At 41.8% G+C, this 27,187-nt stretch overlaps 2 protein-coding genes across 3 annotated transcripts in view; one reads left to right on the top strand and one right to left on the bottom strand.

Annotated features, from left to right (window-relative positions):
• The window catches only part of SLC9A6 (solute carrier family 9 member A6), a 62,998-nt gene extending 53,954 nt beyond the window's left edge, over positions 1-9,044 (bottom strand). Inside the window, exon 1 of one of the 2 annotated variants that reach the window (XM_053891423.1) lies at positions 8,817-9,044. The gene's annotated coding sequence lies outside the window, so the exon portion shown is untranslated. Of the gene's footprint in view, positions 65-8,816 lie in introns of those variants that run through there. The other variant, XM_053891422.1, reaches the window with a different exon arrangement.
• A 645-nt stretch (positions 9,045-9,689) lies between these two features.
• MMGT1 (membrane magnesium transporter 1) lies at positions 9,690-20,841 on the top strand. Its single transcript, XM_019421481.2, has 4 exons — positions 9,690-10,085; positions 13,946-13,998; positions 15,978-16,081; positions 17,755-20,841. Exons 1-4 carry the CDS (start codon positions 10,007-10,009, stop codon positions 17,912-17,914), a joined length of 396 nt encoding a protein of 131 aa, XP_019277026.1. The 5' UTR covers positions 9,690-10,006; the 3' UTR covers positions 17,915-20,841.
• Positions 20,842-27,187: the final 6,346 nt, after the last annotated feature.

Below are 27,187 nucleotides of genomic sequence, written 5' to 3'. Positions count from 1 at the left end.
CCGCAGCCGCCCGCGGTCGGACCACTCCCCGAGGGCTCACGGGAAAGGGGCGGGGCCCCAGGGAAGCCGTCGGAGCGCGCGCCGGCGCCGCCGCCGCCGCCGCCCTTAAAGGGGACGCGACACTCCCGGCTGGTTCGGCCCCATCCCTTCGTCTTTCGGGTCTCCACCGCACGGGTTCCCCCCAGCCCGGGACGCGCACCCTCAGGTGCTGCCACGGAACGAAAGGCTGTCGAATCTATTCCACGGCCTTCTGGAAAAGAACCCTCAGCTGGGCGTAATCAAGGCGAGGCAGATCGCGCTAGGTCTACTTTGGTCCTATCCTTATAGCTCTCAGGGGACTCGAGCTTTCATGAGCCATCTCAATATTGTCCCCCGGTGTCTCTTAACTGGATAAAAAGTTGTCCCCTTGGGAGATGCCTGAAACTCCATCTCATTTAAATCGGGTTCTCCTTGTTCAGCCCTCACTGGGAAAAACAACAACACTGTAGTAGCTCATAAAAGAATCGACTCAAAGGCAAGGAATATGCGTGTGCCGGTACGTTCCGTTTTCCTTACACGTAAACCACCCGAGATACGAGTTATCGTTCACGTCAGGAACCTGTGCAGAGACACTCATCAGTCTCGCAAAGAAGATCCAATCGGTGTGTGCTCAAATCTACCTGAGCTCCAAGCACTCCTCTCCCCTCCCAAAGAAGAAATCTTTTGAGGTGTGGCGCGTTTCTCCCTATCCTCTTGCACCTTTTGCACGCTGTCTTAACGCACATTTCACCCAACTGGTGTCACCTTTGACACCATCTCTCGTCTCTCTTCCTCAAAGAGCATTTACTCTCAGCCTCTCGACCTGGCACACCAGAAAATCCACAGTTCTTCCTATTTTCCCCCATACGTATCAGATCACACCTTAGTCTGTATGGGCTTCTCTGTTACAGTCTGGACTTTCATCTCTACCTCTACGTGAATGAACTACAAATCCCAAACTCTGATCTGCCACCCTCCCTTCACCCCTCTATGGGTTGGACACTGAGCACACATCCTTTTGAGGGACCTAGCAAACTCAAAAACTAAAACTGCTTAAAAAAAAAAAAGCTAATGTTTATTTATTTTTGAGAGACAGAGCACAAGCGGGGAAGGGGCAGAGAGGAAGGGAGGCACAGAATCCAAAGCAGGCTCCAGGCTCGGAGCTGTCAACACAGAGCTCGAGCCCACAAACCGTGAGATCAGCGCTGTGAGCTGAAGTCTGACGTCGAACCTAAGACTGAGCCACCCAGGTGCCCCTCAAAAACTAGAACTGCTTTGAAATGAGCTCATTCCCCCCACTACAGACCTGAATGCTTTCTGAAAATGTTCATACCATTTCATACCATTAATGGTATCCAATTCCTATTATTCTGCTTAGTAGAGGTCCTGATTCTCAAACTCCTTTTTTTTTTTTTTTTAATCTCATGGCCATATAACCTCCTTGCTAAGGCAAATAACATCCAGGCAACTCCAAGATACCCCATTTTGGACTCACTTCCACTAACCAGCTCTTTAAGTTCTGTGAGGATAGTGAGCTGGGAAAAAAAAAAAAAAAGACCTAGAACAGGTGTTCAACTCCAAATTCTGGCTCTGTCGCATCAGGAACTATCCTAGGGACTCTGAGCCCATTTTCTCCTCTTAGTACCTGTGTCCGTCAGCATTCCCAAGAAACCTCGTGGCTGCCTGTCCGCTATACCCTGGCTCCAGCCTAACCACACTGCCCTGTGCACGCAGGGCTAGACTTTAGAGAAGCTAGAAGCCCAGGTGAGGATCCTTCCCGGTCTCCCCACTGCCCCATCCCCAGACCTGTCTTGGTCACTCCAGAAGACCAAGAAAATTAGTTTACCTGTTTCTTCAGGCCTAACCACCTAATCCCAGGCCGTTTTGCCTCAGCACAAATCATTCTTTTAGTGTCGGGAACTTGAAAAACACCAAAGTCACAGACTGCTTCCCTGACCACACAAAGCAAATGTCTTCAAGCCCCAGACTCTGCCTCTGTTTACAGGCCCCAGAAACTTAGTAGCCCCTTTGAGCCTTCCCTCCTTTTTCACTGTGAAAATCAAGACCCTCAAGAAGACTCCTCACCGTCTTTACCCCGCAACCTACTTAAGCATCTGGTTAGGGCCCCTCCTTTCTTCTCTCCTCCAGCCTCAGGTGAAAGAGGTGCTTCCTCCTCCCTGATGAAACCACCTACACTGCAGTCTGTACTCCGCATTCCGTGACCTCCTTCCTGCCTCTTCCAGGATCTAGTCCGATAATCATCTCTCTCCACTGTTTGCAATGGCTCCTTGTCCACTATCTTTCTTTTTATTGAAGTATAGGTGACATACGCCATAGGTTACATTGTTAGTTTCAGGTGCCCAACACAGTGATTCCACAAGGCTATGCGTTATGCTGTGCTCACAAGTGTAGCTCCCATCTGTCCCCATGCAGCGCTATTATAATACCACTGACTACATTCCCTATGCTGTACCTTTCATCCCTGTGACTGATTTATTCAAAAACTGGTCTTCCTGTTCTCCCAAACCACTTCCAGATCTCTTCTGAGAAACAGGCCTTTGTCTACACCTGCCTCCACTATCGCACTAGTTCTTTCTCCCCCTCGGCGATGAGCTTCTCAAAAGAGTTGGCTACATTCTCTACACTCTGATCCCTTAGTCCAGAGATTAGCAATGTACAGCCAGCTGAATCCAGCCTGCCACCTGTTTTGGTATGACCTGAAACTAGGAATGCTTTATACATTTTTTTTAATAGCTGAAAAAAAATCAAAAGAAGAATATTCTGTGGGAATGCAAGCTGGTGCAGCCACTCTGGAAAACAGGATGGAGGTTCCTCAAAAAACTAAAAATAGAACTACCCTACGACCCAGCAATTGCACGACTAGGTATTTATCCAGGGGATACAGGTGTGCTGTTTTGAAGGGGCACATGCACCTCAATGTTTACAGTAGTTCTATCAGCAATAGCCGAAGTATGGAAAGAGCCCAAATGTCCATCAACGCATGAATGGATAAAGAAGATGCGGTATACACACACACACACACACACACACACACACACACACACACACAATGGAGTATTACTTGGCAATCAAAAAGAATTAAGTCTTGCCATTTGCAACTACGTGGATGGAACTGGAAGGTATTATGCTAAGTGAAATTAGTCAGAGAAAGACACAAATCATATGACTTCACTCCTATGAGGACTTTAAGAGACAAAACAGATGAACAGAAGGGAAGGGAAACAAAAATAATATAAAAACAGGGAGGGGGACACAACAGAAGAGACTCATAAATATGGAGAACAAACAGAGGGTTGCTGGAGGGATTGTGGGAGGGGGGATGGGCTAACTGGGTAAGGGGCATTAAGGAATCTACTACTGAAATCATTGCTTCACTATATGCTCACTAATTTGGATGTAAATTTTAAAAAATAAAAAAATAAAGTTTAAAAAAAAGGATAAAAAAAGAATATTCTGTGACACGTGAAAATGATGTGAAATTCACATTTCAGTGTCTATATTGGCCACGACCATGCCCATTTGTCTGCTTATGGTCTGTGGCGGCTTTTGCACTATAAGGCAGAGTTGAGTCGTTGCCAAAGAGACCGTGGAGCCTGCAAACAGCCTAAGCTATTTGCTGCCTGGTCCTTTATGGGAAAGGTTTGCTGACCTCTGCCATGGTCTCCACCAGTTATCCTTCCATACTTCTACTAGAGGGATCTTTCTGAAGCACAAATCTGATTATATATAGCACAGCCCAGCTCCAACCTCCCCCCCCCCCGCCCCCACCATTGTCTTCGGTTCTGGCTGCTTAGCGTGGCACACAACACTCCTGAAGTCCTGACTTCCGACCACTTCTTTACCTCCTAGCCCATCCTTCTCCCCAAAATATATGTTGCTTCAGCCATTCTGAAGTCATTGTAGTTTCCCAAATGCTTCACGTGGTTTCCTACATCTATGTGCATTTCCATGCACTCCCTCTGCCTGAATGTTCTTCAACCCTTTCCTCACCTAACTTCTGCTCACCTGACAAAACTCAGTTTAAAGCTCTCCAGGATGCCCTCAGGCTGAGTGTGGCGCCCCTTGTATGAGCCCCCACATCCCCTTGCGCAACTCTCTCTTAAGCCTTCCTGAAGTATTTTCATGCTTGATTTACAGATCTGTTACTCTACAGGTCATGGGAACCTTGAGGGCAGTAACCAGGTGTTACTTATTTCTTTACCGACAGCACCTAGCATAAAGTCTAACCAAAACAGGTATTCAATAAAACACATCTGGGCATCCATGACTGTCTCTCAAATTTAACTGAGTACCAAGGAAATCACCATGTTTGCAGAGGACATTAAATTCTCTTAGCAACATAGACTCGGTTCAAGGACTAAACTGAAAGAGGACTTTACAGTACTGGGTACAAGGTAAGTGTTCAGGAAATACTTGGTCACTGAAAAGTGTAGATAAGTTTAGCCTCGCGGTTAGCACAGTCCTCGGCTTACTGGATGTGCTTGATAAACGTTGAGTTGATTAATTCCTGTGTTGGGGGAAATGCCAGAAACTAAGCTGAGGCCATACCTGGAAGGTCTTTATGCTGCAGACATTTTTAACTCATTCATCTCCCTGGTCAACACTTCCCCAGTGATGGGGCGCCTGGGTGGCTCAGTTGGTTGAACATGTCTTTTTCTCAGCCCAGGTCATGATCTCCTGGTTCGTGGTATCCAGCCCTGCCTCAGGCTCTGTGCTGTCATTGTGGAGCCTGCTTGGGATTCTCTCTCTCCCTCTCTCTCTGCCCTTCCCCCACGCTCCCTCTCTCTCAAAAGAAACTTTAAAAAAAATCTTAAAAAAAAAAAGATTCTCTCTCTCTCTCTCCCTCTGCTCCTCTCCCCTGCTCGTGCATTCTCTAAAATAAAAAATAAAAAATAATAAACCCCAAACTTCCCCAATGTTAATTTGACAGCAGAAAGGGGCAGGAGGTGAGGCCAGCTGAGAAGTTAGAAAGGTGAGAAAAAAGTGGTTAGAACAGTAGTCTTGCTGAAAAGTCAGGGGGCCTTAACTTATCGGTTGCAGTAGGAATGGAAAAGGGAGAAGGGAGGCTGGATGCAAGAGCCAATGCAGATGTAGGATTAACCCGTCTTTGCAACTGATTGGCTGGGTAGACTGGGAATGCTTGAGGGAGAACGACTGGAAGATGACTGGAGGGTTTTGAACCTGCATAACTAGAAAACACAGGACTGCTGGTAGCGTTAAGATGGGAGGCAGGAGGTACAGGTTGGCTCTGGACAGGTCGGTTTTAAGGGACCAGCGGGATGGCCAAGTAGAGGGTCTGCAGTTCACGAGTGAAGTCAGGACCGGTTAAAGATTTGGGAGCTATATGCACAATATTGAAGTTATGGGAGTTCATGTGTTCTCCAAAGAAGGGAAGGTAGAAAGAGACCCGGTTTTGGGGCAGTGCTATAGGGAATGCCTATATTCAAGAAGTGGGAGACTGGGGCGCCCGGGTGGCTCAATCGTTTAAGCGGCTGACTTGGGCTCAAGTCACAATCTCACGGTTCACGAGTTCGAGCCCCACGTTGGGCTCTGTGTTGACAGCTCGGAGCCTGGAGCCTGCTTCAGATTCCGTGTTTCCGTCTCTCTCTGCCCCTCCCCTGCTGATGCTCTGTCTCTCTCTCAAAAATAAATTAAAAAAAAAAAACTATAAAAAATTTTTTAAAAAAGCGAGAGAAAGAACAGGTCACAAATATCAGTTAGGACCTGGTATAATGCTGGAGTTTTCCATTTATTTTCTAAATGTACCAGCTCAATGTGCTAAAAAAAAAAAGCCTATAAGACCTCTGGTGCCATTTTCAGTGCCAAGGCTACTTGAAATGAATAATCATATTAACCTCAGACAAGTAACCTAGGATACTTCGTGCAGATGTGGTAATGAAACCCCAGGAGAGTTATTAGTAGCTCTAGAAATGGTCCAGAGAAGAGCAATTAAAATCACCAAAGGTGAGACGCAACTGATGTTTCAGGAAAAACTAAAGGGATAAGGAACCCTTTTAGTCTGGAAAAATATCTAGGAGAGTCAACAGTAGCACAGCAGCAATAATGGCTAGCATTTATTTAGTACTCACCATGTGAGATTATTCCAAACGACTTACATGGATGGTCTCACTCAGTACAAACAACAATCTTTCAAGGTAAGTACTATCATTATCCCCACTTTACAGATGAGGAAATTGAGGCATAGTTAAGTAACTTGCCCAATCTCCCAGATAGTAAAGGAGAAGCCAGGATTCAAATCCAACCTGATTCTAGAGCATATGCTTTTAACCCCAGTGGTATAAACCTTTCAGTGAACAAATCTTAAAGATATGAATCAAGTAATCACAGTCTTGCTTACTAAGATTCAAAACTCTAGATACCAAAGCACCACTCAACACGTTAAGAGGGATACAGCGTTTTGTTTGAATTTCTTACACTGAACATACACTATTTTTGTGAAGAAAAAAGAGATTATGCAATTATCAAGACAAATATTGAAAATAGTAGTTTAGGGGCACCTGGGTGGCTCAGTCAGCTGAGCGTCCAACTTCAGCTCAGGTCATGATCTCACGGTTCGTGGGTTTGAGCCCCACATCGGGCTCTGTGCTGACAGCTCGGAGCCTGGAGCCTGCTTCGGATTCTGTGTCTCCCTCTCTCTCTCTCTCTCTCTCTCTCTCTCTCTCTGCCCCTCTGCCGTTAGCGCTCTGTATCTCTCTGTCTTTCAAAAATGAATAAAACCATTAAAAAATTAAAAAAAAATAGTTTACCCAGCAGGTGGTAAAATTCTAGAATTTGTTACCCAGTGAGGTTGGAAGAAGTATAGTTTGAAGAAAGGTTTAGTACCTGCAACAGATATATTCCTCTTCTAGATAACCTGTACAGTCAAAGGGAAAGTGGGTTTTTGAACTAGGTAGGAAAGGACAGAGCATGCTGGATAGAAAGAGAATCTGCATGGGAAATGGCACGTACGAATGGTGTATGAAGTCACTCGCCTCGCTGGGTGACACATAACAAAATGAATTAACTTGAAGACAATTTTGGATTGTGGTGCCTTCACTATACAACGAACGATCCTGGGAAGACTTGATGAGTCTTCGTAAATAACATCTGGGTAGGAAACACTTCAGAGGTCTTTGTCCCCACCTTTAACAAATCCCCATCATGTACCCACTGTGAATATGGAAAATGGCTGTTTCCGTAGGCAAACTAAAGGCACTTCTGGGTTCACCTAGGAACTTAAATGCTCTTTCACATGAAGTTTCTCTTTTGTTATAAGAGTTCATGAACACAGCGCTGCCCCTTGCTGTACCTTGCACCTTTGGGATTAACTCCAACCTGGAATACAATGGATGAATGGACCCAAGGTACTTATTTGAATGATACAGAACTTGGTAACCATGACTATAAATACTTAGGCTTCCCTTCATGTTAAAATCTACAGATAAGACCATTAAAATCCCACTCCATGAATAGGAGTTGACCATTTACTTCTAGAAGATGTGAAACCAGCCTCGTTTCTTTTGCATTCTTTACACGGGTAAGATATTTAAAAGAAGAGAATGGGGCATTCATATTAAGAATGTAATGGAGAAAATCAGGGGCACCTGGGTGGCTCAGTTGGTTAAGCATCTGGCTTCAGCTCAGGTCGTGATATCAAAGTTCATGGGTTTGAGCTCCACATCGGGCTCTGTGCTGACAGCTCGGAGCCTGGGGCCTGCTTCAGATTCTGTGTGTCTCTCTCTCTCAGTGCCCCTCCTCTACTCACGCTTTGTCTCCCTCTCTCTAAAAAATAAATAAACATTAAGAAAAGAAAGGAACCAGATCTAAGCTCTCTTCAGAAACCTAATAATTTTTCTACTTCAGATAAATTAATATTAGCAGAGACAATTTAGTAAGGTGCCTGAAAACGCTAATTTCAATTTGACCATTGTCAAAGCTAAAACCAAGTTCTTTTTTTTTTTTTTTTTTTTTGGTCTTTACCTTTTCTATCTTGCTACCTCCCGGGGTGGAAGGAAGCACTTTCAAATCAGTACAGAAAGATTATTTCCTTGTTCTTCCTGATTGTGAGGTTTATAAATACACCTACATTTGTAAGGAATACGTTATACTGTACTTGATATTGATCGAGTACTGTGTCAAATCTTGGCTTAGAGGTGAAAAAACTGGAGCAGGCCCAGAGAAAAATAATGACCATAATTAAGGGTTTGGAAAATGGGATCGAGGACAAAACACATAAAGTTTAGGAAATCTGAAGGCTCTTGGATGCCTTCTTTATTTTCTAATTTTTTTTTCAGCTTTGGGGAAGCTCAAGTATATAAGAAAATGTTCATCGTCAATCAAAGAGTTATCAAAATTTAAGAGGGCATACAAGTCCACAGGGATTTTTGAACCCAATCCAAAATAATGGAAGGACTCTTTATAGAGATCCTTTCAAACAAGGATACATCACTCCCCACTTCTTTCCCATAATTCACTCAGCAAACATTGGTTGAATGCCTACTGCATGTGACAGGCAATGTTTCAGGCATGGACAGAAATCTCTGTTCTCTCCAAACTTACGTTCCAGTGTGGGAAGAGAGACAATGAACAAAAACAACACAACAAACATCGTAAACAGGTAAATTATAGAATATTTCAAAAGGTGATATAGAAATAGAGTAGGCTACGGGGAACAGGAATGGGAGATTGCAAATTTAAAGGGGGTGGCCAGGATAGGGATCTTCGAGCACACGACAGTTAGCAAAACGTGGAATCCTGACAGGGCAGAGGGCATTTACCTCCTGATGTGCAGCTTACAACGCTGTGCCAATCAGTTAGGGGGCACTGGAGAAGCTGAGAATGAATTCCGTTTCGGCCACATTAAGTTTGAAGTGCCGCGGGACAGAAATAAGTGATTAGCGGGTCTGGAAATGCAGATCTGGAGCGAAGGAGAGACGTTTGAGATGGAGGCGTCGCTTTGGAATCCCTGTGGTCGAAGCGGTGGGAATGAATAGGTGAGCTCGCCAAAGGAGAGCAGGGTGGAAAGAATTCCAGGGAAGAACCTCACTAATGAATGTCTACATTTTAGGGGATGGACACAAAGACAAATCAAGAAAGGAGAGTATACTTTTTTTTTTTTTTTTTTTTTTTTCTGATCAGAGAGAGAGAGAGAGAGAAAATGGGCCGGCGTCGTTCGCGCCCTTTCATTGCAACCTAACGTAAACTGGCTCCCTCCAGAACAAAATTCTCCCATGGCACCATACCCCCTGGGGCGTGAATCTTCCTTCAAGCCCTTCTGAAGGTAAGGGGAAAGGAACTAACTTTTACCGAGCATCCCACGCATGCCACGTGTTTGGGACTCCAAATCCCGGGATTTTCCTCCTCTATACCCCCCCCCCCCACCCCGCCGCCGCTTCCCTTTCTGCCTCCTTCAGCAGTGTCGGCCCCCAGAAGGCTGAAGCACTGGACCGGCCGTCAGAAAACACATGAGACTTCTGGAGCGAAAAGGCAAAGCAAACAAACAAACCCCCCTGCCAGGAGTAGAGACCCGGGGCCGCCTTGAACCTCCCCCTCCGGCCCTCTCGCCGCCCCGCCCCTCAAGCCCCACCCCGGCCTCTCCGCAGGCCCCGCCCCTTGCCCCGCGGCCCACGCTCATTTGCTGGCGCCCTTCCGTTCCGCTTCTCCATTGATCCGCTTTCGCTTCTTTCTGCGAGGCTCTCGGCTCAGCGCTGCCCCTCGCGGAGAGGCCGCGCGGCGCAGGCTCGGCTCGTGGTCACTCGCGGACCTTATTCCGTGTCGCTTTCCCCTCCTTCCCGGCATTCCTGCTTCCGCTTTCTCACGGCTCTTTGGTTTTTCCACCTCTAAGGCATTTCGCGCCCAGGGGTTCGGTGACGTCATCTGTCTGCGCTGCGCGGACACCCGCCCGTGGAAGAAGGAACAGCTCCGCCGCCCTTCGCCTCTTTTGTTGGGCTGCCGCTCCTCCGGAATCATGGCGCCGTCGCTATGGAAGGGGCTGGTGGGCGTCGGCCTCTTTGCCCTAGCCCACGCGGCCTTTTCCGCTGCTCAGCGTAAGTGCCCGGGTGGGGTGGGGGCGAGACCGCGGCCGCTCCTGTGCGGGACTCCGGGGGCGGTGTGTGGGCGCACGCTGAGGGAGTGTCGGACCGAGTTTCCCGGGGATGGTCATTTGAGCCCTTAGAGTTGGGGGTGACTCCGAGAAGCGGCGCGGGGCTTGAGTTTGAGGAGACGGGCACCTGAAATTGCAGCAGGGATGGGAGGGGAAGGGGGTGCCTGGGAGAGGGCTCTGAGCTGGCTGCAGGGTGGGCAAAGAGGGAGGCCGTGGGGCTGCAGGGTGGCCAGAGAGGGAGTTGGCCCGGAATCCGTGACGAGTGATGTCAGATCCAGCGTGGGGCTGAGCAGGCTAAGTGTCGGCTTGAGGACCTCTGGTGCTCATGGTCCCATGACAGCTAGGCGGACAGCATCTTGGGCGCTCCTGGGCTGTCCAGGCGGAGACTGAGAAGTTAAATGACCGTTTGCCTTGTGGGGGCACTGTGTTGCAGGAGAAAGGGCACTGGACCGGGAGCCTGGAGGGCTGGTTCCGAAAAACTTGCTTTACCACTAAATCTGTATGACCTTGGGCAAGTCATGTCCCTTCTGTGAGCTTTCACTGAGGTGGATTTTAATTCTTGCCTTTCCTGTGTCACAGAGTGGTTGGGAAATTTAAAAGCAAACAAGTAAAAGTACTTTAACATACCAATACGGTTGTATCGTGGAGAAGAAACTTGGAAGGCCAACAGACGAGGTAGTGCAGTCTTTAGACAGCGGATCCGTTTTTAGGTCTTTCTTCTCTTCTAGACCAGGGGTCAGCAAACTCTGGCAGGTGGGCCAAATGCAGCCTCTCTCCTGTTTTTGTAGTCAGCTACACATAGTTTCACATTTTTTAATTTGTTGGGGGAAAAAGCAAAAGAATATCATTTTATGATCCGTGACAGTTATAAAAAATAAAAAAAAATCTAAGTTTCAGTCTCCATCGATAAAGTTTTACTGGCAGACAGCCACACCCATTCATTTAGGTGTTGCCTGGCTGCTTTCTAAGTGGGGAGTTGAGATGTTGACACAGACAGTGTGGCCTGCAAAGCCTAAAATATTTATTATTTGACTCTTCACGGGAAAAGTTTGCTAACCTCTGTCCTAGCGCACGTGGGCAGCTCATTTAATCCATTGCTATGATCTGTCTGCCTAGCATAATCCTCCCCACAGTAGGTACTCAATAAATTTGTTAAATGAAGGAAGTGAATTTAAAGTTGAACTTTATTCGTTTGCTAGATTACTTCCCATCTTCAGGAGTAAAGTAGAAAATGAAATGTGAATTCCTTCAAAGCTTTAATTTTTTTTCAAGATAAAATCTTTTGTTCTGTTTATTATACACAGTTAAAATGACCCAGCTATTTTCACTACTTTTTTCATGCATGTATTATGACATGACATTTGTCTGACAGAAATTCAGTTTTATTTTTTACGTACATTTTTATTTTGAAATTTTAGATTTGCAGAAAAGTTTCAAAGGTAGTACAGAGATACCGTATACCCCTCGCCCAGTTTCCCACATTGGGAACATCTTCTGTTACCGTGGCATATTGTCACAACTGAGAGACTGACGCTGGCATATTACTGTTAACTAAAGTCTAGCTTTTATTTGGATTTTACAAGTTTTTCCAATAAGGTCTTCTATTCCGGGAATCAATCCAGGGTATCACGTTACATTTGGTTGTCTTGTTTCCCCAGTCTTCTCTATTCTGTGACAGCTTCTCCAAAGCTCCAATCTTTAATGATAACAATAATAACAGCTAACATTCATTACGTGCTTACCATGTGCCAGGCGCTGAACTAAGCACTTTATGTGTATTATATAATTCAGTCCTACCAAAAGCGCTGTGAGGGAGGTAGCTGTTGTTATTATTTCTTTTGAAAGATGAAGAAGTTGAGACGAACATAGCTAGGAAACTTGCACAAACTGACAGAGATGATACATGGCGGGGTCAGGATTCAAAGACAAGCAGTTTGGCTCTAGAGCCTATGTGCTGCACCACTTTATGAAATTCAGTTTCATGTAATTGGTTGAAATTGCTCTGTGCTTAGGTGCTAGAGGTACAGTGATGCCCTGGGGAAGTTCAAAGTCAAGTGCGGAAACAAATGGATCAATAAATAATCACAATAAAGTAATATAGATGCTATGCTGAAAGTACATAAGGATGCTTGGAGATGGGCTGGGGGTGGGAGGTGAGAGACAAGGAGGTTAAGGAACATATCTCAGAGCCTTGCTGCCCAAGTGTGTTTAACAGACCAGCCTCGAGGGAATCACCTGGGAGCTTGCTAGAAAGGCAGAAACTCAGGCCCTGCCCCAGAGTTTATTGAATCCTAATCTGCATTTTAATAAGATCCTCAGATGATTTGGTTGTGCAGTCCTTTGAGAAGCGCTACTGTAGACGAGATTAGGGTACTGTTGAGTTCTGCGTCATTCTGTACAGTTGGCTTCGGCGTTGGAATTTTCAGAGTTCTAGAGCGAGGAGATCATGGAAGTAAGTCCGACTCCTTCGTTTTACAAATGAGGAAATGCCTGGTTAGAGGTAGTGTTAGAGTCAGATTAGCCTTCATGCAAAGAAGAAGGCTGGCTGGGAATCGAACTGACAGTAGGAAGCTAGCCAAACCTATTTTTGGTACTGGCTGGATGTTTCTTTTACACCGGTCCTTATGTTAAACCCATAAGATAAAACTTGAGAAATGTCTGTAAGTGCACTCTTTTAAGGGTCACTACATGTTCCCTGACAGCAGTTTGGGTTTTTTAGTCCACAGCACATTATTAAATAGGGCTTGTGCAAGATTCTTCTAGAGTTAGAGACTCGTGTTTCCGGTGAGATGAGAATGCCTTGTGGCATTTGTCACTGCAGTGGGGCCTCTTTATAATGCTTATGTTGCAAAAAGACTAATATTTACCTTGGAAGCTAATTGTGTCCTGTCAGACCGTAGCAGCGGATAGCAAACTATTGTACTGTAGCAATGCCCATCTTTGCTGCAATGAGCTTTGTTACGGCAGAATGGCTATCATGTATCTTAATCTTCACATTATCCCCATCTTACTGTTGCAGAAACATGGGCAGTTGAAAAATAGATACTGTATTTCTTTGACACTCAGACACACGTCCCCTTCCAAGTCCTTCATTCTAACATTCTGAAATTGAGATACATGTTACAACTCATGGTGATGGATGTCTTCGGGTTGAATGAGATAAACTCAATGACAGTAAGTTGAGGAGCTGGTTTTATGATCCAGGCTTATCAGCTTCCAAATCCTGATGCTTTTCTTTCCTACCTTGCTGCTTCCTGAGGCTAAGGCAGCAGCGGAATTGTAATTTAATCGGAGAGGCAGAAATTGACATCCTGGAATTTCACCTGTTCTCCCACTGCTCCAACATATTCTGGCAGGAGAAAAACATATCCATACCGGTATTACTTGGTCCATACTATGTGATGGTGGTGCTACTTCAGAGTTGAGATTTTCTGTAGGCTTATTCGTTTTTAAATAATTGTGATTTCTTTGACCCGTTAGCGAAAGAAACAGTTTCAGAGGATTCTAGTTTTCCTATAGTACTGAAAGAAAGAAAAAAATATGGTTTTAGGTATTTCTTCCTTGTACTTGCTCACCTTTCACTCTTTCTGTGTTTTATAAGGTGACAAAGCAGGTCGTGATGAAAATAAAATAGTTCAAGATCAGGCTGACTGCCTTAGAAGATAGAGGTTTTTGAGGAATCCGGGATTAGCGTTGCTTTATGTAGCATATTAGTCGGCCGCTTCTTTGGTGTATTGATTTGCTTGCATTTTAAGAAAGAAAAATGGGCTACAATTTCCTTAATGGTATGCTTCTGGTTTATAGATCGTTCTTATATGCGATTAACAGAAAAGGAAGATGAATCACTGCCAATAGATGTAAGTTGGTCATTTATATTCCGTTAAAATATATTTTAAAAATTAGCCACATAGCTTATCATAATTTTTTACTGGTTTTTATTCTCATAAAATTTTCCAGACATGAAATAACATCTGTTTTCTACTTTTTGTCACTCATTGTAAAACCCGAAGATTTGGAAACAAAAGATTTCTGTGTTTGGTTTCTAGAACTGTAGTTTAAATAGTCATTCTTGAAGTTTCTCCGTTCATAGTCTGAGACGAACTTAAAAAGTTGATTATTTGGCTTCATTTTTTAGCAAAGTTCCTTTTCATGTAAAGTTTAAGAACAAGAAAAAGTAACAACATTGTTTAGGGACATATATGTAGGGGGTAAAAGTAAATAAAAACAAACACACGTGTTGTTGGTTTTTTTTAAGCTAAAATGTTACATTAGTTTCACTCACCCTTTTTATCTTTAAAGGATTGTAAATGACACACTAGTAACTTCTTTGTAACAGAATCAAACAGTATGTGTAAAAAGTAAAACCGACCCTGTACAATAAAAGAGAAGTGACCCCACTGGTCAGCAATTCTGCTTCTACTCCCAACAGTTTGGAGTATGTCAGTGGTTCAGCCCTCTTCCTGTGCACAAACAGTATTATCTTTATTTACATATGTACGGTTTTACCTAATCAAAACAGTTTTTCTTTTAAAAAGTTATTATCTCTGTGTGTATATGTATGGTTTTATAATTAGCTCTTTATTACCTAACAGTTTATTGTGACATAATTTCATGATAAGTCATTGATTTACCACATTCTTGTTAATGGTGCCTGTGATTACATTGTATGAAATAGGTCTTGGTACACTGGTGGGGGAATGTAAATTGGTATAACATGTGATATGAGTTTTAATTTAGAAAGTTAAGAGTAATAGCTTGTGGCTAATTTTGACTTTAGTTGTCTGTAATGAAAGTTCTGATAGATGAGACTATTAACTCACTCTCCTATCACCTTTGCTTTGTGGTGGATTAACCCCCCCCCCCCCCCACCACCACCACACATGTATTCATTTATATCTATTTAAAATACCTTGCTGCTGTTTACAAATTGGGAAATTTGGAAAATACAGAAAAATCACAATCAAGAAAATCAAATGTGCCTGTAATCCCATGTTGGTTAATATCAAACATTGCAAGTTTCTGCTTGCACAACCACTTTGGAAAACATTTTGGTATTACCTAATAAAGTTGAACGTGTGTATACTCTCCCCCAGTGGTTCTACTCCCATGTACCAGGAGACATACACCAGGATATCCATACTGACATTTTAAAAGTAACACACAGGAAACAGCCCCCGTAGCCATCAGCAGTGGAATGAATAACTTTTGGAATATTCATAGAATATAAAACATGATGATAATGAATGGACTACAAGGATACATATACTACAATAGGGGTGAATCTCACAAGAAAGTCCAAAAATGGGAAAAAGGAAGCAATATACATTTTAGAGGTACATACATAGCTGGTAAAATTATAAAGAAAAGCCTCAAAAACTGGTTAATCTACAGTTCAGTACAATAGTTCACCTTGAGGGAAGGGTGAAGGATATAACTGGAGAGGGACATGTGGGACTTGAAAGGTACTGGTAGGTTTATTTCTTAAGCTGGGTGGTGGGTCAGGGGTGTTCTTTTTATACTCAATGATATTTAACAATAATACACTTAAAAATTCTTAGTTGCTCTTGGAAGCAGGTAACCATTGATAACTGAATTCTGAATGGCTCAGTACCTGTTTGCTATTTGAGAAGACCCAGAAGTATCTTTGCAGCCGATCCACAGAATGTATAGAAGATTTTGGTGTGTCTGAGTTCAAATTATTTAAAGGGAGAATTGACTCCTTGGTAGGACCTGGGAGAAATACTTGTCAGAGGCTAAAAAGAGATGGAGAGAAAATGGCAAAGTTTTATGATAATATTTGTATGTTATTTGATAATCTCAATCTTTATACTCACAGATAGTTCTTCAGACACTTCTGGCCTTTGCAGTTACCTGTTATGGTATAGTTCATATTGCAGGGGAGTTTAAAGACATGGATGCCACTTCAGAACTAAAAAATAAGTAAGTCCTTCCCTTTTCATAGGCATTTAGTTTCATAGGAGTTTTGCTTCATTTACATAATTTAAAATGTGTGTTTTCTGGTACATAAAAGTTGGTTTTGTTTTTACATTTTGATTATGCAGCTCGTTTGAGTAGTGAGGTGAAAATACCGAGGCAGTGTTTGATGAGATGGAAAAATGAAAGTCGTATGACAGATTATTGACAGTAGACTAAGATGTGTTATATTTGCTTAAAATTATTTATTGGTTTGACGGATGGAAAGAAATAGACGTATAGGAAGATATCCCCTCAGAAATTGTTTCCTTTCATCCTTCCTCTTTTTCCTTCCCTTTCTTTCCTTCCCTTCCTTTCCTTCCCTTTCCTTTCCTTTCCCTTCCTTCCTTCCTTCCTTCCTTCCTTCCTTCCTTCCTCCCTCCCTCCCTCCCTTCCTCCCCCTCCCCCCCCCCCACTCTCTTTATCCACTTGTTCCAGCTCAGTCTTTGGAAGAATAGGGGTTTTCTGTTTCCTCTACCACTTGAACCTAGTCTGTGACATAGACTCTGCTCTCTCGCCCTTTCCTCTTCCTGGACTACAGTATATTTGTTATTTTGCTTTCTTTTTTCTCCTGTACTTCTAAGCTATTTCCTTGAGCTTTGCTTGCTTTTTCTTTTCCATATTTCTCACTGTCATGAAATTATCCTTGTACCTTTGTTCAGTTCCATCTCTGGACTTCACCCACCTTCTTGAACCTGGAAATTTTAACCCTTTACAATGTGTCCTCAGAAGGATTCACAGTGAGCATTTATTTGTTAGAGGAAACCCACCCCCTTGTTACTTTTACTTTTCAATTTACATTTTAAATAGTCACATCTCAGGCTTCCTGTTTTACGTGGGAGTATGCTTGGATTTTTAGGTGGGCTGACTTTGAGATGTGAATTTTTATCGAGGCAGAGTCCTTCTTTCTCCAGGAAAATAATGTTTAAACAAACCAATACTAAAAGCCATACACTTAGGTGTTTGTGAACTTTTTTAGACTATATATATATATATATCTATCTTGCTGAGAAAATAGAAAGGATACTCTACTATCACCACCCACTGTAGTTCTTACAAAGAGTCTACCAAGAATTGCAGGCAGAGGGCCAGGAAAGAAGTAAAACAGAATGGCATTAAGTAGGTGGTAGCAAAATATATAAATTTAGTAGGTGGTAGCAAAATGTATGAGTTTGGACAACAGAAGGTACAGAAGGGCCAAAAGGAGCTTTTTGTTGTACTTGAAAGATTCTTGGAAACAGATCTGTGAAACGATCGTATTGCTTGAGTAGTGAGGGCCAAATGAAAATAATCAAAGGTAAAATCTGTGTACTGGTTTTTAAAAAAATTTTTGGCATGGCTAGCTAGTGTAAGATTTATAGATGTGATTACAGTTGAGCGATGATTCGTGCTATTATTCATAGAAAGGAATGGCTGAAAGACAAATTTGAGGGCTTTATGTTTCTTTCCCAGGCTTCTTATTTTCCTTGCGCAGGAAAAAGAAATGAAACACAGTATGATTATAGCCTGTTTATAGCCTGATTTCACGGATTTAAACTTAGTTAAGAGCAAATTCATAATTCATTAGAAGCCTGCTTGTTTTCAGATAGGCTTTTTGACAGGTTTATCTAAAGTGGATGCTCTTTGTTTTTTCTTTTAAGGACATTTGACACATTAAGGAATCACCCATCATTTTATGTATTTAATCATCGTGGTCGAGTGCTGTTCCGGCCTTCGGATACAACAAACTCTTCAAATCAAGATGCATTGTCCTCTAATACATCATTGAAGTTACGAAAACTTGAATCACTGCGTCGTTAAGATTTTTACAGATTATAATAACAGGACAGGACACAGAGCTGGAATATTGGAGTTTGGGGTATAAAACACTCCCCCCCCCATCATCAGTATTTATATTATATTGATTTTTCAGACCTAATTAAAAAGAGTCTATGGCCCTTGTTTGTACACTGTTAATCAAATCATTAATGGAGTATAAGTTATCTGTGAAATGAGTCTTTGAGCTTTCATAGAGAGAATTCCTTTTTCCACTTAAAAGAAATTCCTATCTTTTGTAAAAGTCACTGTTTTGAACACATTTCTTTGAAAAATGTTGATGATTTTGTAACTATTTATTTTCTTAGATTTCTCTTCTTTTGCACTTGAGTTTTTGGGATCCTTTTGGCAATAATGTGACTACTGCATTTTGCAGCACGAATGATAGTAGAAAGGTCTTTGGTTCTTAACAACAAATGGACTTCTCTCAAGAGACCAAAATGGTGACTTAGCAGTTTTTCTGACGCCCCCTAAACAGTGGCTCTGCTCCAGCAGATACATGCCAGTTTTTAATTTCTCACGACCTCTCACCCCGCCCCACTCCCGTATACCTTCCCGCGTCAGCTGTCTTGTGCCATCACTTCTCTGGGGTTCTGTGTGCAGTGAGCGATTCTTGTGTCCGAAATTCTTTGTCATAAGTAGGTTTAACAAATTCAACTTGCCGTAAAGCTACTTGTGTTCTCTTCATTTATCTGTCAGAAATTTCCCTAACCAATTATGTAGTTTAAGGATAGCTGCAGATAGACCAAAAAGACCATTCATGGTTTCATTAATTATCCTGTCTGCAGAAGAATAGTAATCACAGAAGAAAGCCCATGACTGGTCATTAGCCTGTTTAACTTCTTCGAAGACTCTGTTATTTTACTGCATACTAAACTAGTGAATTAGTAAAACTAAAGGAAAGTTCTCATCAGAGGTCAACTTCCAAGGCCTCGGGACAAATGTGTTTTAAATATTTGGAACTAATACCTTTAATTAAAAACAAGGTCATTTAAGAAATTGTTTTATGGCTTCAGATTTATAGCAGGCTTAGAGTTTTCCATCTTCATTGTGTGCTGCTGAAGGTAAGGATGAGGGTACAGAGGAGACTTTGTTTTTTTTGTTTAGAAACAGTAATTTTAGGTTCGGGGAAATTTGGCTAGCTCTTTGATCTGCAGGGAGCGTCACATTGTTTTGTAGAGAAGGTTGCTTTTGTTGAACTGTGCAGGTATGAAAACATTGCTTTTGTTGAATTGTATAGGTGCAAAGGGAATAACTGTGCAGATTTGAAAAGGAAATATGCTTTAGGCAAGAGTCGTAAGGTGCCCTTATGCCTGGTGGCATTTTTCCCATTAGAAATGAACCTCAGCTCTTCTATTCTGCCTGGTAACACACAGCCCCAAAGCACGAGATTATTTCGTCATTGAGTTTTTATTGTCGTTTAGTTTTGTTTTGCCAAGCCAGTCTGTCTGTGGAACACTGACTCTGCTCTCTAAGGAGAACAAAGTTAGAAATCTGCTGATAGCCTAGAATAATTTAGAAATGAATGAACAGTGGAATTCAGGGGTTAATGTGGTTATAATGTAAATCAAAATAGTGTGTGAGAAGGCAGCTCCTTATATCAGGCTTGTCTACCATTTCCTCAGGTATGACTTGACTTGCAAGAGCCTCTTTTCTGCTTTTTGGGGGCTGTCTTCCTTTTTTAATATTCAAATACCTTCGATGCTGCCATTTAAAGGGTATAGTTCAGTGGTTTTGTAATATATTCACAAAGTTGTATGACCACCACCCCAGTGAGTTTTAGAACATTTCTGTCACCCCCAAAAGAAACCCTGTACCCTTTGGCAGGCACCTCTCATACCCCACCCCACCTCCCAGTGCCTCCCAGCCCCGGGCAACCACTAATCTGCTTTCTGCCTCTATAGATTTGCCTGTTCTGGTCATTTAATACGAGTGGATTCGTACAGTGTCTGGTCTTTTAGTGACTGGCTTCTCGAGTGTAGTTTTGTTGCACGTGGAGTGAGCGCGTCTCCTCCCGAGAACCGTGATTTCTGTGGAAGGAAGTGGTTGGTAAAATCAGTGGATGTGACTAGGGAGGGCCAGACACTTACTTGTTTTTTAGTCAGTTTTAGGCTGAATAGTTTTTCCTCGTAACCAGTCACTCATGATCTACTACTATTTACAAGATTTTGGCTAGGCTCTAGAATGGATATTGAAATCTTTGCCTGCCCAGTCAGGAAAGTCCAAGTAAAAATCATGCCAAATATTTTGGCAGATAATTGACATAGTTTTCAGGTGCGTCTAACTTTGTTAGCAGGTGTGTATACCTCAAGCCAGATGAGCTTCCCAAATTTCTTCTTTACTTTCCTCCCGTGAATTTCTGTTTCCGTTTTCAAGTATGTACCATAGGACTAAAGCTGATTTGGATGCATCGTAACTGTGCTAAATGAATTAAATTCAGAATTTTATTTATAATACTTTGAGACCGTCCATGACTACCTAGGGTAGTCCAAAAATGTAGTGATGTGAGCTAGTTAAGCCTGCAGGTGACTGCCAATTTTAGAGACGTTCAGAAGCGTGTACTCAATATTGAAGGCTCGCTAGAATATAGCAAGACACTTCTTAATAACCAGGGAACCAGCCAAATGCTATCGGCTAATGTCCCAGCCACAGACAATGCAGATCGGCGGATTAGAGACCATGATGCTCTGCTAACTCCCTACTGATTGTTTCCTAAGCAGTGTGGCTTATTTTTGAGTGACATGACAGCATCTTCCTGGTTGTATGTGGCCTGTTTCCATGATGTATTGAGTAGTGTTGTTTGTTGTGAACATCAATGCCTGTAACACCAAGCTAAACACCTTCTTTTGGATATGTTTCCTCTCTTTAAATGACCTTGCCCTGTCCAATAAATAAATGATTGTCTCACCCTGTTTTTGGTAGTGGTTTTTGTTTTTGTTTTGTTTTTTAAATATCATTCTCTTCTGCTTCTCTGTCCCCAGAAAAATGTAAGAGCTAATTTTATGACTGTATTTTTTTTTCCAGTGTGATGCTGTTTTACTAAATTCAATGGATACTTCACTTTTTCTTGTACATGTAAAGTCTAATGGCTATTTTGTGTTTTTTTTTAGAGTCAAAACAGAATGTGTAATCTCACTTATATTTATAAATTATCACGTGCCCTTTGGAGTATAAGAATTTCAGTCCGTGAGTAGCAGTGTCCAATCATCCCATTGCAAATTTGTTATAACTTTATACTTGACATCATTATGATTAAAGCATCAGGTGGCCAATCGGGAGTCTGATGAAAATCCAGGGGGAAGTTCTGGTTTGTAAAACTTGGCACCTCTCTGGAGTATTTTGAAAACTAACACCACCAGCATTCAATTCTACCTAGGGATATGTCAAAATAACCTACAAATCAAGTATGAAGTTAATATGCACATGGCAAAAACAACAAATCAGATTGTACAGAAAGGCATGACATTAAAATCTGCCCCCTTCCCTCCCGTGCCTAATGCCCCTCTCCAAAGGTAACCAGCTTAAAGTGTCATGTGTATTTGTTCGGGGATGTCATTATTTGCCAGCAAATATATATTAAAAAAATTTTTACACTAATGGAGTCAGAATGTATACACTCTTCTGTATCTTGCTATTTTTGCCACCTGTGTCTTGCAAGATCTTTCTGTATCAGGCTATACAGAAATACCTCATTCTTTTTAATGACTGTGTGGCGTTCCAGTGTATGAATGTGTTACAAATGTCGAAACACTCATGGGATCTCAGGTTTTCAGTATTTTTCTATGGTTAAACCATACTCCAGTGAACAGACTTGTACATATAATGAGATTACACCCACAGGGTTACTTCCTAGCAGTAGGATTGCTGGGTCAAAGGCTATTTTTCACTTTCAGTTAAGTAGTTATTGCCAAATGGTTCTCCAGAAGTCTTTGCCTAGTTATTCTCCCACATATAATGTATAAGAACAATTATTCCCGAGGCCTATGCCGTTGCTGGGTACTAAACTTAAACATCTGATCATCTGAAACTGAATAAGTGATACCTTGCACCTTACTTCAGCTATATTGCATTTTAATAAAGGATATGGGACACATTTTCATGTTTATTGGTTACTTATATTTCATTTTCTGTGAACTGTGTGGTCATGTTCTGTTTTCTACTAGATGCTTTGTTTTTTATTGATTTGTATGAACTCTTTGTAAGCTAAGAAAATTGGTCCATTGTCATATGTTTAGCAATATTTTCCTGAGATTTATTTATTTACTTATTTATGTAGTTAAACTTCTCAGTCTTTATGGCTTTTGGGATTCATGCCTTGCTTAGAAAGGCCTTTACATTTAAGAATAAATTTAATGTATTTTTCCAGTACTTTTAAGTTTTTTTTTTAATCTTTAAATCTTTGATTCATTTGGACTTTATTTAGGTAGAAGGAGTGAGGTAAGGATTCAACATTTTTCTCCCCAAATAGCTGTGTGGTTATCCCAACTCCATTTTTTGACTTTTTTCCCCCATACTGATTTGAAAAGCCATCCTCATTCATACATTGAATTTATGTATATACTTAGACCTGTTTCTGAGTTCTGAAGTCTGTTGCAAAAATGACCGGGATTTTTCCTACTTATTCATGCATGTTTATATTTCCAGATGGACATTAGTATCGTTTGGTCCATTTCTAGAATCCTGTTGATTATTTTTCTAAAATTGTATTTTGAAAAATTTCAAACTTACGGGAAACGTGAAAGAGTAATAATAATGCCAATATATGTTTCATTTAGAGTCACCATTCCTAATATTTTGCCACTTTTGTTTTTCTCTCCTGAATAGTTTATGGTAAATTGGGGACTTCATAATCACACTTCACGACATCACGACATCCTTAAATATGTCAGTGTGCCATTTCTGTAAGAATGAGTACATTTCCCATTTAACCACAATACAACTCTCACACTGAAGAAAATGGTGAACCATCCAATATATTCAAATTTCCCCATGTGTCCCCAGAATGACTTTCATAGCTGCGCCCACCAAGGTTCACACATTATAGCGTGTCTCTCTAGTCTCCTATTTATTTTATTTTATTTTATTTTATTTTATTTTATTTTACATTTATTTATTTTGAGAGAGAGTGAGCAAGTGAGCACGAGTGGGAGAGAGGCAGAGGGAAGGAGGGAGGGAGGGAGAGAGAGAGAGAGAATATCCCAAGCAGGCTCCACACTACCAGTGCAGAGCCCAATACGGGGCTCGAACTCACGAACTGTGAGATCATGACCTGAGCCGAAATTGAGAGTCGGATGCTTAACCAACTGAACCACCCAGACGCCCCTCTCGTCCCTTTTAAACAGTTCCTCTACCTCTTTTTAAAAAATGATATTTTCCAAATAAACTTTATTTCTCAGAACTGTAAATGTACACAGAAATTGGGAAGATAGCACAGAGTTCCCACATACCCCATGCTCAGTTTCCCCTATTGCTAACATCTTACATTACCATGAGACATTTGATACAATCAAGGAACCAATATTGATACATTGTTATAAACTACAGTTAATATTCAAGTTTCTCCAGATTTTACTTAACGTCCTTTGTGTGTCCCAGGATTCCAGCCAGGATACTGCATTGCATTTAACTGTGATGTTTTCTTAGGTTTTCCTTGGCTGTGGCAGTTTTTTATACTGTCCTTGTTTCTGATGACCTTGACAGCTTTGAGGGATACTGGCCAGGTATTTGGTAAAATATCCCTCTATTGCGATTTGTCTGATGTTTTTACCATTACACTGGGATTACGCGTGCTATTGTTCTATCAAGGGTACATATTTATGAACATGACTTACCACTGTTGATGTAATTCCTGATCACCTAAGTTAGTGTTTGTCAGGTTTCTCCACTGTAAAGTCCCTCTTTTTTTCCCCCATTTCCATACTGTCCTCTTTGGGAGGAAGTCACTATGCATAGCCCACACAGGGAATAGGGACTTCTGCTCTACTTCCTTGAGGATGGAGTATCTACATAAGTTATTTTTGGCATTCTTCCTTTTTTTAAATTTATTTTTATTTTTTTTTATTTTTACATTTATTTATTTTTGAGAGACAGAGAGAGACAGAGCACAAGTGGGGGAGGGGCACAGAGAGAATGAGACACAGAATCTGAAGCAGGCTCCAGGCTCTGAGCTGTCAGCACAGAGCCCAACGCGGGGCTCGAACTCACAAACCTTGAGATCATGACCTGAGCCAAAGTTGGATGCCCAACCGACTGAGCCACCCAGGAGCCCCATTTGGCATTCTTCTGCACCGGAGGTATGTTTCTTCTTTCCCCCTTATTAACTTATTTGGTCATTTATATGAGTTTCGACTCTTGGGTATGTTTTTTTATACTTTGGATTATCATGCAACGCTATTTTGAGGTGGAAATTGCCCCAGTGTTGGACATTGGTAGCTGTTTCACTGGGCTCCTGTGTGTCCCTTTGACATACTCCCATTGTTGCGGATTTTTTCGTTTTGTTTTAAGCACTTCCTTACCTTCTGCCACTACAAGATGTTCCAGGCTCATCGTGTATATTTCCTTCCCCAGTCCTAGAATCGGGCTTTTCTCCAGGGAACCTGAGTCCTTTTCTTGAAGAATGGTATTAGAAACCAGGATCTGGGCCCCAGTGCTGCTGGGGTTTTGTTGCTTCAAGGCCCTTTCAACTGATGGGGCAAGAAAATATATGTGCATACACTAACCTGTGCATATACACACATATATAAATATTTCCATACATAACTGCTGTATCTCTATTATGTGAAACACGAGTTCATACCGACATTCCATCCATCATCACATAAATCATTTGAACCACCTCCCCTTGCTGATCTGCAAACCGCTACTCCCATGCTAAGAAACCTGGCTCCCACGGTCTGCTACCTGTTTACTTGAATTGTTTAAACCCATTATACATGGTTTCAGAATCGTTACCCTGTACTCTCATGGAAAACAACATTCCCAACTACAGCAGTGATTATACATGTTTGTTTGCCATTGGTTTTATAGACCCCACTCATTTCCAAAGTTACTTAGGTCTACACCCCTCCCCTTCAGTATGTTTGCTTCACAAATTTGTAACACAGTTCGATTGCTTTGTCACATTCTGCATTCTATCTTGGGATTCCCCTGACCTAAATGATTTTTAAAAATTTGTATACATCAGTGGCACAAAAACAGACACTCAGCTCAATGAAACAGAATAGAGAATCCAGAAATGGACCCACACACGTATGGCCAACTCATCTTTGACAAAGCAGGAAAGAATATCCAATGGAATAAAGACAGTCTCTTCAGCAAGTGGTGCTGGGAAAACTGGACAGCGACATGCAGAAGAATGAACCTGGACCACTTCCTTACACCATACCCAAGAATAAACTCAAAATGGATGAAAGACCTAAATGTAAGACAGGAAGCCATCAAAATCCTCGAGGAGAAAGCAGGCAAAAACCTCTTTGATCTTGGCCGCAGAAACTTCTTACCCAATACGTCTCCAGAGGTGACGGGAACAAAAGCAAAAATGAACTATTGGGACCTCATCAAAACAAAAAGCTTCTGCAGAGCGAAGGAAACAATCAGCAAAACTAAAAGGCAACCGACAGAATGGGAGAAGATATTTGCAAATGACATATCAGATAAAGGGTTAGTATCCAAAATCTCTAAAGAACTTACCAAACTCAACACCCAAACAACAAATAATCCAGTGAAGAAAGGGGCAAAAGACATGAATAGATACTTCTCCAAGGAAGACATCCAGATGGCCAACCGACACATGAAAAAATACTCAACATCACTCATCATCAGGGAAATGCAAATCAAAACCACAATGAGATACCACCTCACACCTGTCAGAATGGCTAACATTAACAACTCAGGCAACAACAGATGTTGACGAGGATGCAGGAAAGAGGATCTCTTTTGCATTATTGGTGGGAATTCAAGCTGGTGCAGCCACTCTGGAAAACAGGATGGAGGTTCCTCAAAAAACTAAAAATAGAACTCCCCTATGACCCAGCAATTGCACTACTAGGTATTTATCCAAGGGATACAGGTGTGCTGTTTCGAAGGGACACATGCACCCCCATGTTTATAGCAGCGCTATCCACAATAGCCAAAGTATGGAAAGAGCCCAAATGTCCATCGATGGATAAATGGATAAAGAAGATGTGTATATATACAATGGAGTATTACTCGGCAATCAAAAAGAAGGAAATCTTGCCATTTGCAAATACGTGGATGGAACTAGAGGGTATTATGCTAAGCAAAATTAGTCAGAGAAAGACAAAAATCATATGACTTCACTCAGATGAGGACTTTAAGAGACAGAACAGATAAACAGAGGGGAAGGGAAGTAAAAGTAATATACAAACAGGGAGGGGGACAAAACATAAGAGACTCTTAAATATGGAGAACAGAGGGTTACTGGAGGGGGTGTGGGACGCGGATGGGCTAAATGGGTAAGGGGCATTAAAGAATCTACTGAAATCATTGTTGCACTATATGCTAACTAACTTGGATGTAAATTAAAAAAAATAAATTGTATACATCAGGGTTCAGTTTTTGTGCTTTGAAGTTCAATGGATTTTGAGAAATTGATAATGTTATGTATCCACAATTGCACTCTCATATAGAATAATTTCATAGCTCTAAAAATCCCTGTGCTTAATCTACTCAACCCTCTCCCTTTCCCTTGAGCCCCAGTTTACCACTCATCTTTTTACCGTCTCTATGGTGTTGCCTCTTCCAGAATGTCATATAGTCAGAATCCTGCATTATGTAGCCTTTTTAGACTGGCTTCTTTCCCTTGACAATATGCATTCAAGGTTCCTCTATGTCTGTCTACTGTTTAATTCATTTTTTTAAATCTCTGAATAACAGTCCGTTGGATCGATGTTCCACTGTTTATTTGCACATCACCTTTTGAAGGACATCTCCAGTTTTTGACAATTGTGCATAGTGCTGCTTAAACGCATGCACATTTTTGTATGGGCATAATTATTCATATTAGTTGGATAAATACCAAGGTGCATGCTTAGCTGGACCATATGGTGAGATAATGCTCTGCATCCTCGTCAGCAACTGGTATTGCCAGGTTTTAAGTTTTAGCTATTTTAATAAGTATGCAGTGATATCTCATTTTAATTTGCCGTTCCCTCATGACAAATGATGTTGAGCACCTTTTCACGTACTTCTTTGCCAGCTGTATTTGTCTTCGGTGAAGTATCTAATTTGGATCTTTTC

This window comes from Panthera pardus, unplaced genomic scaffold (assembly GCF_024362965.1).
Source record: "Panthera pardus isolate Hobbes unplaced genomic scaffold, ASM2436296v1 HiC_scaffold_27, whole genome shotgun sequence".
Classification (NCBI taxonomy): Eukaryota; Metazoa; Chordata; class Mammalia; order Carnivora; family Felidae; genus Panthera; species Panthera pardus.
Note: the sequence above shows the minus strand (reverse complement) of the source record. Positions and strands in the feature narration are given on the sequence as shown.

Coding starts and splice junctions, on each gene's coding strand:
- MMGT1 (XM_019421481.2), top strand. CDS start 10,007: ATGGCGCCGTCGCTATGGAAGGGGCTGGTGGGCGTCGGCCTCTTTGCC. Junction 10,086..13,945: donor GGCCTTTTCCGCTGCTCAGC/GTAAGTGCCCGG, acceptor TCTGGTTTATAG/ATCGTTCTTATATGCGATTA. Junction 16,082..17,754: donor ACTTCAGAACTAAAAAATAA/GTAAGTCCTTCC, acceptor TTTTCTTTTAAG/GACATTTGACACATTAAGGA.